The 16132-nt window shown below is 45.7% G+C and overlaps 1 protein-coding gene across 7 annotated transcripts in view; it reads right to left on the bottom strand.

Annotated features, from left to right (window-relative positions):
* LOC108918687 (cortactin-binding protein 2-like) overlaps window positions 1–16132 on the bottom strand; it is a 46819-nt gene that overhangs the window by 21780 nt on the left and 8907 nt on the right. For all 7 annotated transcript variants that reach the window (XM_029247200.1, XM_029247202.1, XM_029247199.1 and 4 more), the window contains exon 3: window positions 1002–1226. In XM_029247200.1, the coding sequence (XP_029103033.1) occupies window positions 1002–1226 (225 nt within the window). The remainder of the gene's footprint in view (window positions 1–1001; window positions 1227–16132) is intronic.

The raw sequence follows: 16132 nt of genomic DNA, 5'->3' as shown, positions 1-16132 counted from the left end.
TGGCTCATTACAGGGCCTTTGGAGCACCCGGTCCTGGTCGGCACCCTTTACCCGAGTCTGAACCACAGAGAGTCACCGAGGTGGTGGGACATCAAACGATGTTATAAATAGCTGTAAATTGACTTAAAAGTTTTTTTCCCCAACATAGAATGCCCACAAGGGGTGGGCAGCCACTGGCACTTGGACCCCCAGAGGTTTTTGCCGTTTTGTTTGGGAGTTTTTTTTGTTCCTCTCCTCCGTGGACTGTAGGCTTACTTAAAGCTTTAATAATTACGTGGTTATTGTAATAAATGTATAGCCAACTATCTACTTGTCTTACACCTCTAATCCTTTGTTCAGTGCTCTGGATTACTGTGTGAGGAGAACACTCTGTAAAAGTACATGGGATTGAATTGAATTCATCGACTCAGGTGCTGGGGGCTCAGGACTCTGCAGCAGTCTGAAACGGGCATCATTCATGAGGTCTTGGGCTCAGAAGTCAACAGAAAAAGCAGCCTGTGTGTCCAGCTGCGATGATCACAATGAGTGATTTCTGAACGGAGGCAGGCCATTTACCTACAGTATACTATAGTACACCATGGTGTACCTCGTGATTCCGCTAGAATTACGGAGTCCAGGGCCTTAGTTTTAACGAGCACATTAAAACGGCATCGAGTTTGCATACATTGACAGAGCCTTATTTCTGTGAAACACCACCACGCAGACTCCAAAGGAGAGCTTGTGAGAGCAAAACCACTTCACCAAAGAGACTTATTCTGAAAAAGTGAAAAATGGATTTACAAAGCTTTAAGTTTCACACTGCATGCTTATAATACCTGGAAAAGGCACAGAGGCAACACATATGGAGCAGGGAATTTTTTACCATATCAGATGTTCATAATATCAGCCTAGGAAACGGTGGAATGAGGGACTGCGTGAAAGTGTATATGAGAATCGGGAGAAAAGGTTGTGATTTAGGGCGATGCTGAACTGGGGGCACATGTGCGGCAGCCACGCTTTACCTTCTTCTGCCTGCTCTCAGCGGCCGCCAGCTGGGCGCTCATCCTCTCCTGCATCCTCCGGCAGTGCGCTGTGACCACCTCCAGGACCGCCACGGGGCTGGCACCCATAGCCCGCTGATCCCGCTCGCATCCCCGGGCCTCCTGGTCCCGCTGAAGTGCCAGGAAGGGGTCCGTCAGAGAGAAGAGGCCGTACCGCTCCTGGACGAAAGCCTCTTGCCTGCGGGCCTATCGGACGGACAAAAAGGGGATTCGGTGCCAGTTTGTCCCTCACAGGACTGTGCACGGCTGGCGCCAGCCCAACTTCTCATTCGCGGTCCTAGCGGGGTCCTGGGAAAGGCCAACATGTCCCTTCTGTACCATGCTGCGTCAAACAGGGCACTCCCAGCATGGGAGGAAATACGTGAGCCAACTGACCAGCTCGGTTCAATGTCTCCACCCTTCGAGTAGAAGCAACACGTGTTCTTCTTGGGAAGAGCTTAGGGCCATTTTTACCAAGCACCGACAGTAAAGCTCAAACACATCTGGGGCCTCTTTATAAAGCTAAAATGTGAGGATGTGTGTAAGCGGACACTCATTTCGGGACAATTAAGAGTGGGTCTCTGTACAGTCAACATTAGAGGCTAGGATAAAATAAATCAATACGTTACCCAGTTATATAAGTGCGCATATCATTTTAATTTGCTTTGGAGCAACTTTCAGTAGGGGGTTGCAGTGGTGCAGTGGGTTCACCGGGTCTTGCTCTCCGGTGAGTCTGGGGTTCGAGTCCCGCTTGGGGTGCCTTGTGACAGACTGGTCTCCAGCCTTATGCCCTGTGCTGCTGGGTTAGGCTCCGGCTCCCCACGACCCCGCATGGGACAAGCGGTTTCAGATGATGATGATGACGTGTGTGTGATGTGCAACTTACAGTGTAAATGCAAATAGAATGATTTGGGGACATGGGTCAAGAGTGAGCAGGGATGGTCAGTTCTTTATAAACTTACAGCTTTCTGAGTTACACACATCTGGCCTTTTCCCCTCAGGGCTGCAGAATTAAGAGTACCTAAATACAAGATATTTATTCCCTACCATGAACCGTGCCTCTGACCATCACAAAGGTCAGATGGCACGAACCGCCAGGGGGAAAGCCCAAATAACTTGTTAGCAGATATAAATAGCAACAGCAGGCTATTATGGGATGCAGAGGGAATGATCATGTGACCTCTCCCACTTGGTTGCAGTTGCGGTGGTCTCGATAACAAAAGAGCCTGCTCAGGCTGCTGGAAATAACCGCGAGCCACTGAATGCAGTAGGTATCGGCACGCGTACCAAAACTAGTCTGCTATGGTCTGTTTCAACATGAACTTTGAAATGAAAATCATGTCTTTTCCCTTAAAGAACTACTTGCACCATATTAAGAACATGCATGCCTGTGCCTAAGGAGAGGAAAAAAAAAAAAATTAAAGAACTACCTTTTCATGTACTTGCAATTTTGTACAACCACTTCAGTGCAAAGTGTGTTTCTGTGGGATACTCATGACAGTAATGAGAGATATCAGTGCAGGTGGGAGAGATCAGCCCTACAACCCATTGAAATGGGGCTTCCTTTGATGGTCCAGCAGAACCCTAAGCCCACAAAGGGCTGGAACACAAAAGGCATCTTTGTGTGCTCGGTGACAGGAGGGGCTCTAGATACGCAGCACAGCCCACTACTTAAAATCTGACTGGTAGGGGGTTCTAGAAGGTTTTTTTTAAGGCCCAGCCTCCCAAATAAATGCATTCAGAAGGAAAACATTTCCTGATTGTCAGCGATCAGTTTATTGTACTGATGGACTTGTCTTTAGGTCCAAAGTATATTGCAGCCTTGGGACGTCTCATCGCAGACGTACTTGCAAACCTCTGAAGGAGAGGCAGGGCACGGTCTATCAGCAGCCCTGAAATTGTAGGGTCACACATGCTGTTTACTCCTCCGCCATCCATTTCTGCTTATGGTGTATAGAATTAGACGCAATCTTTTCGGGAATGAGCTGTGGGGGTGAAGAGGTGAGGGCTGGGTTGTCACACTTAACGAACTGGGCAGAAAGGAATGAGAGTGAGATACTACTGACACCATGTCACATCTGATGTATAAAATCCATACGCTGCAAAAAGTACACCTGCCTATTATTTTAAAACCCATCAATTGTGCCGTCGTACAAATTTTATAGCAGCAAAGTGAGAAGCTACTTTGAAGATCTCTCTCTCTATGCAGAAATCATTTGACAGGCACACAACAGTTTCTTATGTTCCGTTTTGGATAGCATAGATACATGAAGTTATAAAATTAAGCTTTTATATTCAGACCCTTTCGCACATGTTACTACAAATGGCTTTCAGGCAGAAAGAAGAATTTTACTATTGGGCAGCACAAATTAAGCAAGTGACTAAGAGGTTCCAGGTTTGGCCAGATTCTCTGTGTGTTGGTATGAGTCTGCTTCATGCCTTTCATTCAGCACTTTAATAAGAGCTCATCTTAATCCAAAAATGTTGTTGTATTGCACACTCATAGTTCGGAGAGCTGTAACGAGATACTTGGGGATCCAGAATTGTTGTCGTCTCCTGTTGCTCTCAACCCCGGTCCAAAACTACTGGTCAAATTGGGCTTGTTTAAAGGGGTGTCAGACACATCTTTTTTTTTTTTTTTGCAGATCAAACAATCATGAGTTTCAACTTAAGACATAATTTTGAACTCCCCAATATGGACTTCTATAAATATCTACAACTATGTCACTGCTGCCCTAGGAAAAAAAAGACTGACTATGGACAGAATTAAGAAAAGTTGAGAAACAGCTCATTGCACTAAACAACTCCAGGGCCATGATTTTTACATTATACACCATTTTATCAAGTGCTGATACCGGCTCTTTGAACACACTGTGGGAGACTTGGGAACATGACCTTGACATGTCTTTTAGCAACCAAGTATGGTCACCTATACGTGCTGAAGTCTTCCCTGCCTGTACCTCCTTCGGCATCCAGGAAGAAGACTTCAAGTTCATTCACAGAATCTACCTCACTCCGGTGCACCTTGACAGCATGTTCCCAGAGACATCTCAGATCTGTTTTAAGGGCAAAGTCTCTCTAGGCACTATTATACATTTATTCCTGGAATGTGACAAGATACAAATCTATTACAATGGGGTTCACGCGACCATTTACAAAAACAAAATTTGACTTCTCCCCATCTATTCTGTTGTTAAATCACAACCCAAACTCATTTCTTGATGATGTTATGGTTTCGAGGCTAACTACTCTTAAATATCTGGCAAGGAAAAGCATTTTTCCTGTGGTCCACAGCAGAAGTGCCCTCTGTAAACAGGGCAAAGTGGTTCAGTTTCCCCTACTTGAAAAACAGATTTTATTTGCATGACAATTCTAATGAATTCTGGAACATCTGGACACCCCTCCAGAAGTTATTACAAAGTGCTGCATGATCATAATTGTGATATATTCTAGCTGTTTGACCTTCAGCCCTTGCTCCAGAAATGTGGACATATTTGCAGTTTCTCTGCATACTGTTTCTGCCTGTACACTACTGTGACCCTGCGCTGTTCCTAAAACTGAAAAATTGCGAAGTTAAGAGCTTCCTGCTGAATTCCACATCTGCTGGTGAAATATCACAGAAGCTCTTTTCCAAACGTGACTCAAAGCTACTTTGATGGGTATCTTGACGGACGTCCAAAAACTGGGATTTATATTACTGTAATCCGCAGCCTGGTATTAACTTATACTTCCCTTATACAATCCAAACAACATTTCATGGTTGGTTCAGAGGCAGCCTTATACAACAGAGCAGAAATTACACTTAACTCTAAGGAAACCAGGACTGGCAGGTCATAAAGTAAAACAGAAACCCAGCAGAATGCTTTACAGACCTGAGAGTCATATTAATTGCAAAATTCCAAAGGTTATCGGGGGGATGAAAAACCTTGAGTGAACCAGCATTAGGATACTATAATCCTGAGCCAAACAGGGCAACACATGATGGATTTGGGAATGAGCTTCTTCATGAATTCCCGCTCCATGGCGGACAGTGCCGATCACAGCTCGAGCTGGAGATGGGCCTGTCTCACCGTGCTGGACTGGAAAGAGAATCATCTCCACTGAGGTCTATCCCTGGGAGACAGCAAAGAGACCAGCTTCAACCAGTCTTCCCAGAAGACATACCCTCATTTCTCAGAAGCCTTTAGAAGGACCGAGTGAGAGTAAAAAGGAGGACAGAAGTACATGTGTCCCATAAAAAGAGTTCTAACTTACACAGTGTTTAAACAATCATTTCTTAAAGAGAAAAAAAATGAGACTGGATTCCCTTGAAAGACAATAAGGCTTGGAAAAGGTGAAAGTAAAAGAGGATGACTGGTATTATGACTGATAGTTTCAATGACAGTGACAAGGGGAGCTCCCCTCTCCAATGACACAAGAGGAAAAGAACATTCTGGAAGCAGTGCATCTCTGTAGTTGCCAATAATTGACATTGACTCAATGGCACTTATGTACATATTAACAAAAACTGCTCATATTTAAAGGTCATCTCAGAGCTACCCAACACACACCAAAACATAGCTATAACAATGTTTCATAACAACTGTTGAACTTCTAATCCATAAAGGAGAGATGGTGGTAATGGGGGATGTATGACAAAGACTGAATGTCTGAAAAAGGTCTCAACAAAGCCAAGTGGCAGCAGGGGGGCCAGTAGGATGGCATAATGATTAAAGTCCCCACCCTGCATTTGAAGGACACATGTTTGCATCCCACCCGCTCCTGTAGTTCCCTTGATCAAGGTACTTACCCTAAACTGAAAAAGGAAAAAATTACCAAGATGTGTAAATGTGTAAATCACTGCAAGAAACTTAAGACTAAGTCACTTTGGAGAAAAGCATCAGCTAAATGGAGCAGACAATAATAATAAGACCAAGAACTTCAAGAGGAAAACTGCCTGTGGAGAGTTACAGGCCAAACAAAGGATAACAGGATGTGGAACTTTAGCGCATACCGTTCAGGGAATAGGTCTTGCAGGAGTCTCAGGAGTCCCTTGAAAACTGTGTGCAGTGCCAGGCCCATCTGAGTGCCTTACAGTGACATTGTGTGGTGAGTCCAAAGCACACTGGAAACTCTTCAAAACACACACACACACACACACACACACACACACACACACACACACACACACACACACACACACACACACACACAGCCCACTCTACCCTACGTCCCCAATGTCTCCACCAGCTGCCTGCACTGCACCACCATTAAGGCTCATTCTGCAAAAATATGGCTCCCTGAAGTACATTACCTGCGTGGTTAATAAAACTTATACTTTGAAAAGTTTATAAGCCTTTTCTATTTGCACCCACACGAGAGGTTGAGGAAGTTCAAAGTTTTACACCACTTAGTTGAGAGTTTCCACATGAAATAAAGCCAGTTTTGTTCAATAAAAGCAGAACGGAGTGCAAGCAAATACTGGAGGATGGAACTCAGAGGCCCTTTTGCATTTTTGCATAATTACTGTTATCAAGTCAATGAAGCATTTTACTGTGATTCTCATAGATTCCAATGACAATGAGTTTAATGACAGATGCGATGCATGTGGCACTGTGACAAGTACTCTTAGAAGACAGAGAATCTCCTCATGCGCATGAGATGTGCAGAGAAAGGAGAAGAGAGAGGGAAACTCCAGTGATTTCACTGCATTGCATGAACATTTTATACAGCACTGGTGATGGTGGAGATAGGAAGGGAAAACTAAATATATGTAAAAATGCTGAATCACTCCACGTCTAGTCACGACCATGAGCCCGTTGTGTCACTCTCTTGTTCGTACTCAGCGACGTGCACATGAGCTGGCACACCGACGTTCTGGTGTGTGGGAGTGTCAAGTTCCTCCGGTGAGGGACCATTTGATATATGGAAGTTAAAGCAAAGTCATTGTCAAAGGTGGCATACTCTGGGTGAGCAAAAAGTATGAGGAGATCATCCATCCCAGAGAAGAAGTTGAAACAATGAATGGAAAACCAATCGGTGAAATAACAAGGATAAAGGAATGAACAGCGCTGTTCTCAATTCTGAAAGTAGAACAAGGACTCAAAAGACAATGTAAAGTATGTAAGACTTGGAGAATCATTGTCTTGTAACATTGTAATTCCAGTCTGTCATATGTGACTGGTTGCCACAGCTGTAGCTGCATGGTCTCCTTCAGAACCATCGGATCTGCTCCGATACCTACAAAACCTGATCGCTCACCACACCTCAACTAGACTGCTATGCTCCTCCACTTCTGCCCGCTTGGTGATCCCATGCACAAGACATCCAGAATCAAAAGCATAAAGGTTTTCGGCTCACACTCTCACTCGGAACTGCTGAGAAGCTGCTTTGAAGATCTCTCTCTATTTAGAAAACATTCGACAGGCCCACCGGAGTACCTACATTTGAAAGGGGTCTCAAAACACATTTCTTTCACACTCACTTCTCCCGATCTCCTATGCTCGATAAATGTGTACGTGTATATTATCTGTTTAATAGAAAACAAAACCCTATATGAAACTGCTCGTACAATGTACTGTATACTTGTTTGCAGGAAGGAAGGAAGAGGCAGCGACATGATGAAGGATGACCCAGTATATGGTGAACTGTTGTGTGGTGCACAGAAATAGTTATCACCAAGAACCCAGACTGACCGCAACGTTGAACGTGACGTCATCTACTCACATAATGTCATGTGCGTCACTTCTTTTACAAGTGAAAATTCTTTGATTAAAAAAAAAACATGTGGGACAGCAAGGGATGGGATGAATCAGGGACTCAACCTAATCCACCCACATGGCAAGGACTGCATGGCTACTGCCTGGCCACTGAACCACAAAGCAGACAAAACTCCTGACCCAAGAGGTTGGCTTCAATGTTAAGGCATGAACAGAAGGTTGGGGAATGAGTTTTGGACTCTTTTCATGAGCCTGAAGGCTGACGGCATGCCAAAGGGAGAGAGACCCAAAGTCTTGAAGTTTCCTGTCCCATTAGACAACCCCCTCCCCCAGATCCAGCTTTACACACTGCCCACAGGCACCATCTGTTATGGTTACTCTCTCAACATTGCTGACCAATTAACAAACCTCCTGCATCGCAACTTTGTGAAACTGAAGAGTTTTTTATTTTTACTAGCATTACATGTAGTAAATGGCCAGGCGAAACTGAGCAGAAGGTAATGCTGAGAGACAGAACAGAGAGGTATTTAAACTCAAGTCGCTTCACGGTTCCACATAAGTCAACTTTCTGTTTTGTCACTACCCAACATTAAAAGCCACTCACAGTTTAAATGTTTAAATGAAATTTCAGTTGAAGCAGTAAACTGAGACACTGAGCTCATCAGGCTTCATCCAGACTCTACACACTTAATTGAGCCCTTGAGCTGATTTGGCCTGAATGTGATCAGGAGACCCTGGGGAAGAGCCTGTTATCCAACTGTCATAAACTGCATATTTGCTATTAATGCTTGGGATTTGGGTCATGCCTCATGTGTTCAACCACCCCTACAGAACCACGTGATAGTGATAGCACACAATTTATGCCTTCTGAATAATAGAGATGTTCTCAGATTCAGCATCGCCACAGCAAGACACTCCATCACACCAAGAGGCTCAGCCAGATGCCCCCACATAATATAGGCCAGTCTCTCAGAGGTAGAACAATAAACCTGCTGAGGAAGTACTGCATTCAAAATAGGTAATACAAGCAACCTTAATTGAAAACACTCAGAGTAACCCTGAGGTGAGCATCTGTGTACCTTGACTTAGGGTCCCATAGGAGTCATGAGGGCTTGTCTGACATGATCTTGATCCAAGTTGTTGGGGGGGAAGCAGACTCCCATATGTTTCAGTCCACAGTGAAAACTCCAACTAGATGCCCTGCCTTGGCCAACATGAGGAGATGAGATGGCCATACATCACCAGGACTGGAACTGACAAGCCAGAGGTTAAATCTTCTGTTGCTGCACCAATAAGCATCTCTGCAGTGTAAACGGCCCACAGGAAACAGGGTAAAACAGCATTGTGCTTTTTCACTGGGAATATAGCAACTGCCGTATTAATGTCCTGAGGTCATGTTTAATGATGTTTTCTGTATCTAAGCCTTGAATATTATACCAATTAAACATAGTTTTCATGCAATAACTATTTTCAAATGCCAGTTCTAGCAACACAATTTATCTTTGTAAATCATTACTACTGCCCATCTTCATGAGAACGGCGTGTTGTGAGAGTTAAACAATTGTTTAGGCTGCCTTGCAGGTTACTCAAATCTAAAAAGATCAACAAAACTTAAAAAGAGAGGGGAAGAAAAAAAAAAAAAAAAAACCCACACAAACACACACACCTTGCTTGTATGAGACTTGGGTGAGCCCTAGAACAAGGTGTGGCACAATGGATCTATGGGAGATGCGTAAAATATAACAAGAGATGGGTGGCACAGTGCCACAGCAAGTAATGCTGCCGTCTCACAACCCTGGACTGTGCAAGAGGATACGAGTTCAGTTCCGCCCCCAGGTTGCATGGAGTTTGCATGATCTCCCTGTGTCTGCGTGGGTTTCCTCTTACAGTCCAAAGGCATGCCTTCAACAGAATTTGAGACTAAAATTGCCCATAGTGTATGGTGAACTGTTGAGAAAGCGTGTTGCTTTGCTGTATAGATGAGTGACCGACAGTAGTTAGTGTATCCAGCACTGTAAGTCACCATGAATGAAAAAGTGTAATCTAAATTCTACATAGTGTTCGTTGTGAATGCCAAACAAATAAATGTAACCATACATACTGTATGCGTTACTGGTCATAAAACACATACTCATAGCCTTACATATGAGTGTGAGAAATGTTTATAATGAAAAATATACTTCCGAGCTTCTTGCTTTCTACTGAGAAAAGAACCCAGTCATTCTTCCAGTGGCCTAATCATCAAGATCGTAAGTCATTCTTGATGAGCTCAGCTGAAATTCCAATAAAAGCCCGTCGATGAACCAGACAGGGAAATACTGGAAGACCACACACACACTGGCTGAAACCGCTCGTCCCAAGCGGGGTCGCGGCGAACCAGAGCCTAACCCGGCAACACAGGGTGCAAAGCTGGAGGGGACACACCCAACATGGGACGCCAGTCCGTTGCAAGGCACCCCAAGAAGGACTTGAACCCCAAACCCACCAGAGAGCGGGACCCAGCTGAACCCACGGTGCCACCGTGCCCCCTATGCTGTAAGGCCAGACAATAAATGTTATCTGCTAGTCCACATATTACAATAAATCATAACATTTTGAATGTCATTTGATGCAACACAGCATAGTTCATATTATAATAATATAAAGTCAATGTACCAAGCCTTCTGGAGAGCTTGCAGTTCTGACATGACCACAAAAAAATCCACATCATAGATCTCACCGCATCGAGTTCAGAGTGGATCCCCTCTACTAGGAATGACAGCGAGAAGGATAGATACTTTGGCAATGCTTTCCATTGGGTCTTATGTTATGACCGTTTGCTCAACTCAGTGGAGTGACACCATGACAAGAAGAACAAGGACATCCCTCAAGCTCCTCCCCCGCTGGTGAGAGTCACACAACAGACAGGTGAGTGGTGTTAAGGAAAAAGTGCTCATTCCAGCTGAGACATTAGCCGCTGTACCTTGCATTTACCCGTAACATGTGATCGGTGGGTGCGGGAAGACCGGGACGTGGAAGGGTGGGGGTTCCGAAATAAAACACGGAAAAGCTGTGAAATCAAACACAGAGCGACATACAAATAAGTGAAAGGCCACCACCCTCGAAGAGTTATGTGTGTTTTGAAGTTCTACCCCCACGGCGGTGCCTTTCATTTCAGAGGTGGGGTATGCCCGAACTGTGCCAACACCGTGATGGACCCCACTCCGACACAGCTGCCATCCTCTGTTTATCACCATTTCCTCCCCCTGGATTGTACTGTCCCGCAGATCGGCGAAAGGCTATCCTGAGCAGAAGTGTTGATCAGGTATCACACTATGGTTAAAATCACAACTGAACATGCCAGACCTGGGTCATTCTAAACCAGCCCCCCAGCTGGAGAAGGCAAAGGTCATCATGGAGCAAGCAGCCGATGCGAGCACTCAGTTCTTATGGGTACAGTGTCACCGCCATGAGAGCAATGCCCCTAAATAGATTCCCCCTTGAAGGGAATGAAGGGGGCAGGGAAAGAAGGCACGGGGTAATTAATGAAACACATCCACACTGCATAAACAATTTGAGAGAATTCTGGGTCCAAAGGCAGCAGTTCTAACTAGTACACTTCCGTCTGCTTCCTGCCACGCTGAACATCTAAAACAATCACAATGGTCAATCAAAGTAAATTTAAATCACAACTGAACCAGTAAATTCAAGACCATTATCAATCTGGCTTGTGGTTTTTGCCAAAGCTACTTACTGTTGGGGGGGGGGGCACAGAGGAGCAGTGGGTCGAATGTTCTCCCTGTGCCCGCATAGGCTTCCTCCGGGTGCTCCGGTTTCCTCCCACAGTCCAAAGACATGCAGCTCAGGCAGGCTGGTGATGTATCAGTCGGTGAGTGACTTTGTGTGTGTGTGTGTGTGTGTGTGTGTGTGTGTGTGTGTGAGAGAGAGAGAGAGACTACCCTGCAATGGACTGAAAACCCTCGGCAATCTGCACCCAATACTTCTGGAATAGGCTCTGGGTTGCCAACACTCAGGATAAAGTGGTAATTGAAACTGGATGGATGGATGGATGGATGGATGGATCCTACAGGACTAGCTGCAGTGATTCTCTCAAAATTCTTCTGAAATCACCTTAATGCAATATTTAGAAACACAGTGATACACATTTAACTGTACAAGGACTGAAATTACACACTGGAGTCAATGTTCAGCTGCTCTCCCTGAGCTAAGACATTCCTAAAAGGCTGACAAGCCACCATAACCCATGTCCTGTAGAGATGAGATTAAAATGCCATGTTCCAGTTAGCAACCAGTAGACCCCACAGCCCTTTTCGGGGTGGATTAGCTGGTCGCGGTGGGAGCCTCTGTGTCTCGCACAGCTCCACCTCCGCTTCTTCGTCCGTATCCTACCAAGGAAATCGGCCACGTGCAATTAACTCCTATCCGCCGCGTGCCGAGGGGTCCGACGCATCGAGCCCACTGATCCTGACAGTGCCGTTTCCCCTAACTGCAAAGGCTCGCAGGCACAGCCGACTCGGGCTTCCCCGTCGCTTCGCCTGTTCATTCGCACGACGCAACCCCAACAAGTCAGGGCTCCGCAAAGAGCTGCCGGAAATAACCGAAACAAGTGTCATTTTCATTGCTTTAGGAATCCCTTATAGCAAGTGCATGCGGCCGTCAGTCTCTCGTGCCCAAAATGCAACAGGAAACCATGTTCTTACTACACACACTAACGCATCTGTGCATACAGTGCATCCTGCCAAAAAAAGTAATCTAGAAATGACACTTAAATGATTACAATTGATATCCATTTCACAGAATCTGAACGCACAAGGAGCCATCCACACACAGGCTTGTGCGGTGTAGCAGAGCACACGATGAACCAGAGAGAGGAACCAGTGGCCAGCACAGGGATAGGGTCCCTGGGAGCCCTATGCACATCTCTAGCAGCAGCAGCAAGGCTGCAGACTCTCATCACTCATTTGCTTGCTTTTGTTAACCGCTTGCCAGTGTTGCGGTGGTCAAGAGTCACTCCCAGAACCACTGGATTAGGAGGGGAAAACCCTGGATGGGAAGCCACACACGTACATGTTCGCCCACATATTCACAAGCTGTGGTTAAATCAGCATCACCAGAGAGGCACAGTCTGTAAACTGTGGGATGAAACCAGAGCACCCGGGGTGGGTGAGGTGAATTTGAACAAATGCCCGAACAGCCCAGGAACAACAGGCCAGCAGCCTTACCCGCTGTACCACCGTGTCACCTGGCAGTCATCACATGGACAGAGATGCAGTGGGTCCAGAGTCTTTTGCTCACAGTGCAGGACTGATGGAACAGAAAGAGGAGGGACTAAATGTGGACACACACGTGGAGACACGTCACATCAGCGGGGCTCAGTCACAATGGAATTTTTTTTTTTTTTTTTTTTATTTTATCCGGTTTAAGATGCAGTATCCCTGAGCTCGAAACCCTAGGAAATGGGGCAGGAAGGCAGGATTGCGCCATACTCAAAGACCCCCAGCTGCAGAGTGTTCAGAGTGTAGGATTGGGTGGGGTGAGCGGTGGGGTCATGGCGCCAGGGACGGGGGGCACCAAGAAGGAGGCGGTTCGCAGAGCGGCGCATTGTTCCGCCCACGCTCACACACAGCTATGCGGCCGGAGGCTTCGGCCAAAACGTTACACAACAAAATGCTAATGGGTCCACAGTTTCAGCCGCTGCACCACAGACCGTAGACGGACAGAGGAACAAGTCAGTGCCTTTGTACATTGTGCAGGTTTAAAAAAATAAAGAAAATTTAAAAAAAAAAAAAAAAAAAAAAAAAAAAAAAGGCACTGCCGGATGCCTCCGTCCTTTTCAGCACAGCCGGGGACCACCGTGAAGAGAGGAAAGGCTCTTGAAAGAAAACAGCTTTGCCTGCGCAGAAATTCCCTTTCACTTCAGAGCCACCTGTGCCAAAGCCGTGCACATCTGTCCCTCCTGCAGGACATGAAGACAGGAAATGTGTACCGTACCCAACTCATTTCTATCTATGGTGCGCCTGTTTAAAAATGCCTTTTTTCCCCCCCCAAACAACATACACGCACATCTGAAACCACTTGTCCCGAGCGGGGTCGTGGCTAGCCGGAGCCTAACCCGGCAACACGGGGTGCAAGACTGGAAGGGGAGGGGACACACCCAGGATGGGATGCCAGCCTGTCACAAGGCACTCCAAGTGGGACTCGAACCCCGGACCCACCAGAGAGCAGGACCCGACCAAACACACTGCACCACCACAGCTCCCCTCCCAAACAATACACTTTCTTAAAAATAAAATTACACCAAATTTCTCCTACAATGTGTCTAATGTCCCCTGTCCAGGGTGCACCCCCTCTCAGCCTTGCCCCCAAAGCTTCTGGGACAGGCTCCGCTTCACCACGACCCTACTCAAGACAAGCGGTTATTGAAACTGGATGGATGGCTGTAACTAGGATTCCTCATTGCTCAAGATGTACTGGATAAATTAATGAGCTTCGAAACTAATGAACACAGAGGTGAAAACGTCTGCAAAGACAATTCAGGGAACAACCCTTTTTTACATTCATTAATTTGGCTGACGCTTTTCTTCAAAGTGACTTACAGTAATAATCTAAAAGTACATACCAATTTGTACAACTGGGTACTTTTACTAGAGCAATTTAGGGTAAGTACCTTGCTCAAGGGTAATAATACAGCTAGAGGTAGAAGTTGAACCTGCACCCTTCAGGTCCAAAGGCAGAAGCTTTAACTACTACACTACAAGCTGTTTTACCATTTCTATGATCATATTATTACCATGGTGATAAACTCAGGATTTAATACCTAATGCAGAGGGAGCCAAAAAAGCTGCAGTTGGGAGAATTGCAGCTAAACATTACAAGAATTCGGTGTCAAGAAGAAAAATCTGTGCCGTATTAAGTGAAGCCTGTCTTTAGCTCTTGCTCCACCAAACAGCAGAGATATAAAAAGATCTAAAAACACATCTGCTGGCAGCAACCAGTTGAAGCCCCTGCTACAGTAACTCCCCCGCAATCAATAAGTGCTAGTGACAGCACGCACACACACACACACACACACACACAGGTAATGTGTAACTCTGACAATGAGGACACACACCCACACACGCGCAAAGGCAACGCACAGATCTGAAACAATCAGGTGTGTCATGCAAACGACACTTACAGACCTTAAACATCATACTTACAGAACAAGGAGCTTTGCTTATTATGAGTGTATTTAAAGTGCCAAATTCGGAGGCAGGGTGGATATACACTCACGGCCACTTTATTAGGTACACCCGTTCAACTCCTCGTTAACGCAAATATCTAATCAGCCAATCACACGGCAGCATCTCAATGCATTTAGGCATGTAGACATGGTCAAGACGATCTGCTGAAGTTTAAACTGAGCATCAGAATGGAGAAGAAAGGTGATTTAAGTGACTTTGAACATGTGTGTCATGGTCGTTGGTGCCAGACAGGCTGGTCTGAGTATTTCAGAAACTGCTAATCTGCTGGGATTTCCATGCACGACCATCTCTAGGGTTTACAGAGAATGGTCAGAAAAAGAGAAAATATCCAGTGACTGGCAGTTCTGTGGGCGAAAATGCCTTGTTGATGCCAGAGGAGAATGGCCAGACTGGTTCGAGCTGATAGAAAGGCAACAGTAACTCAAATAACCACTTGTTACAACCGAGGTATGCAGAAGAGCATCTCTGAAGGCACAACACGTCGAACCTTGAAGCAGATGAGCTACAGCAGCAGAAGACCACACCGGGTGCCACTCCTGTCAGCTAAGAACGGAAAACTGAGGCTACAGTTCGCACGGGCTCACCAAAACTGGACGATAGAAGATCGGAAAAAATGTTGCCTGGTCTGATGAGTCTCGATTTCTGCTGCGACTTCAGATGGGAGGGTCAGAATTTGGCATAAACAACATGAAAGCGTGGATCTATCCTGCCTTGTATCAACGGTTCAGGCTGGTGGTGGTGGTGTAATGGTGTGGGGAATATTTTCTTGGCACACTTTGGGCCTCTTAGTACCAACTGAGCATTGTTTAAATGCCACAGCCTACCTGAGTATTGTTGCTGACCATGTCCATCCCTTTATGACCACAGTGTACTCATTTTCTGATGCCTACTTCCAGCAGGATAATGTCATGTCAAAGCTCAAATCATCTCAGACTGGTTTCTTAAGCATGACAATGAGTTCACTATACTGAAATGGCCTCCACAGTCACCAGATCTCAATCCAATAGAGCATGGGATGTGGTGGAACAGGAGATTCAAATCATGGATGTGCAGCCGACAAATCTGCAGCAACTGCGTGATGCTATCATGTCAATATGGACCAAAATCTCTGAGGAATGTTTCTAGCACTTTGTTGAATCTATGCCACGAAGAATTAAGGGAGTTCTGAAGG

Source organism: Scleropages formosus, chromosome 21 (genome assembly GCF_900964775.1).
Source record: "Scleropages formosus chromosome 21, fSclFor1.1, whole genome shotgun sequence".
Lineage (NCBI taxonomy): Eukaryota > Metazoa > Chordata > Actinopteri > Osteoglossiformes > Osteoglossidae > Scleropages > Scleropages formosus.
This window is presented reverse-complemented; position numbering and strand designations above follow the sequence as displayed.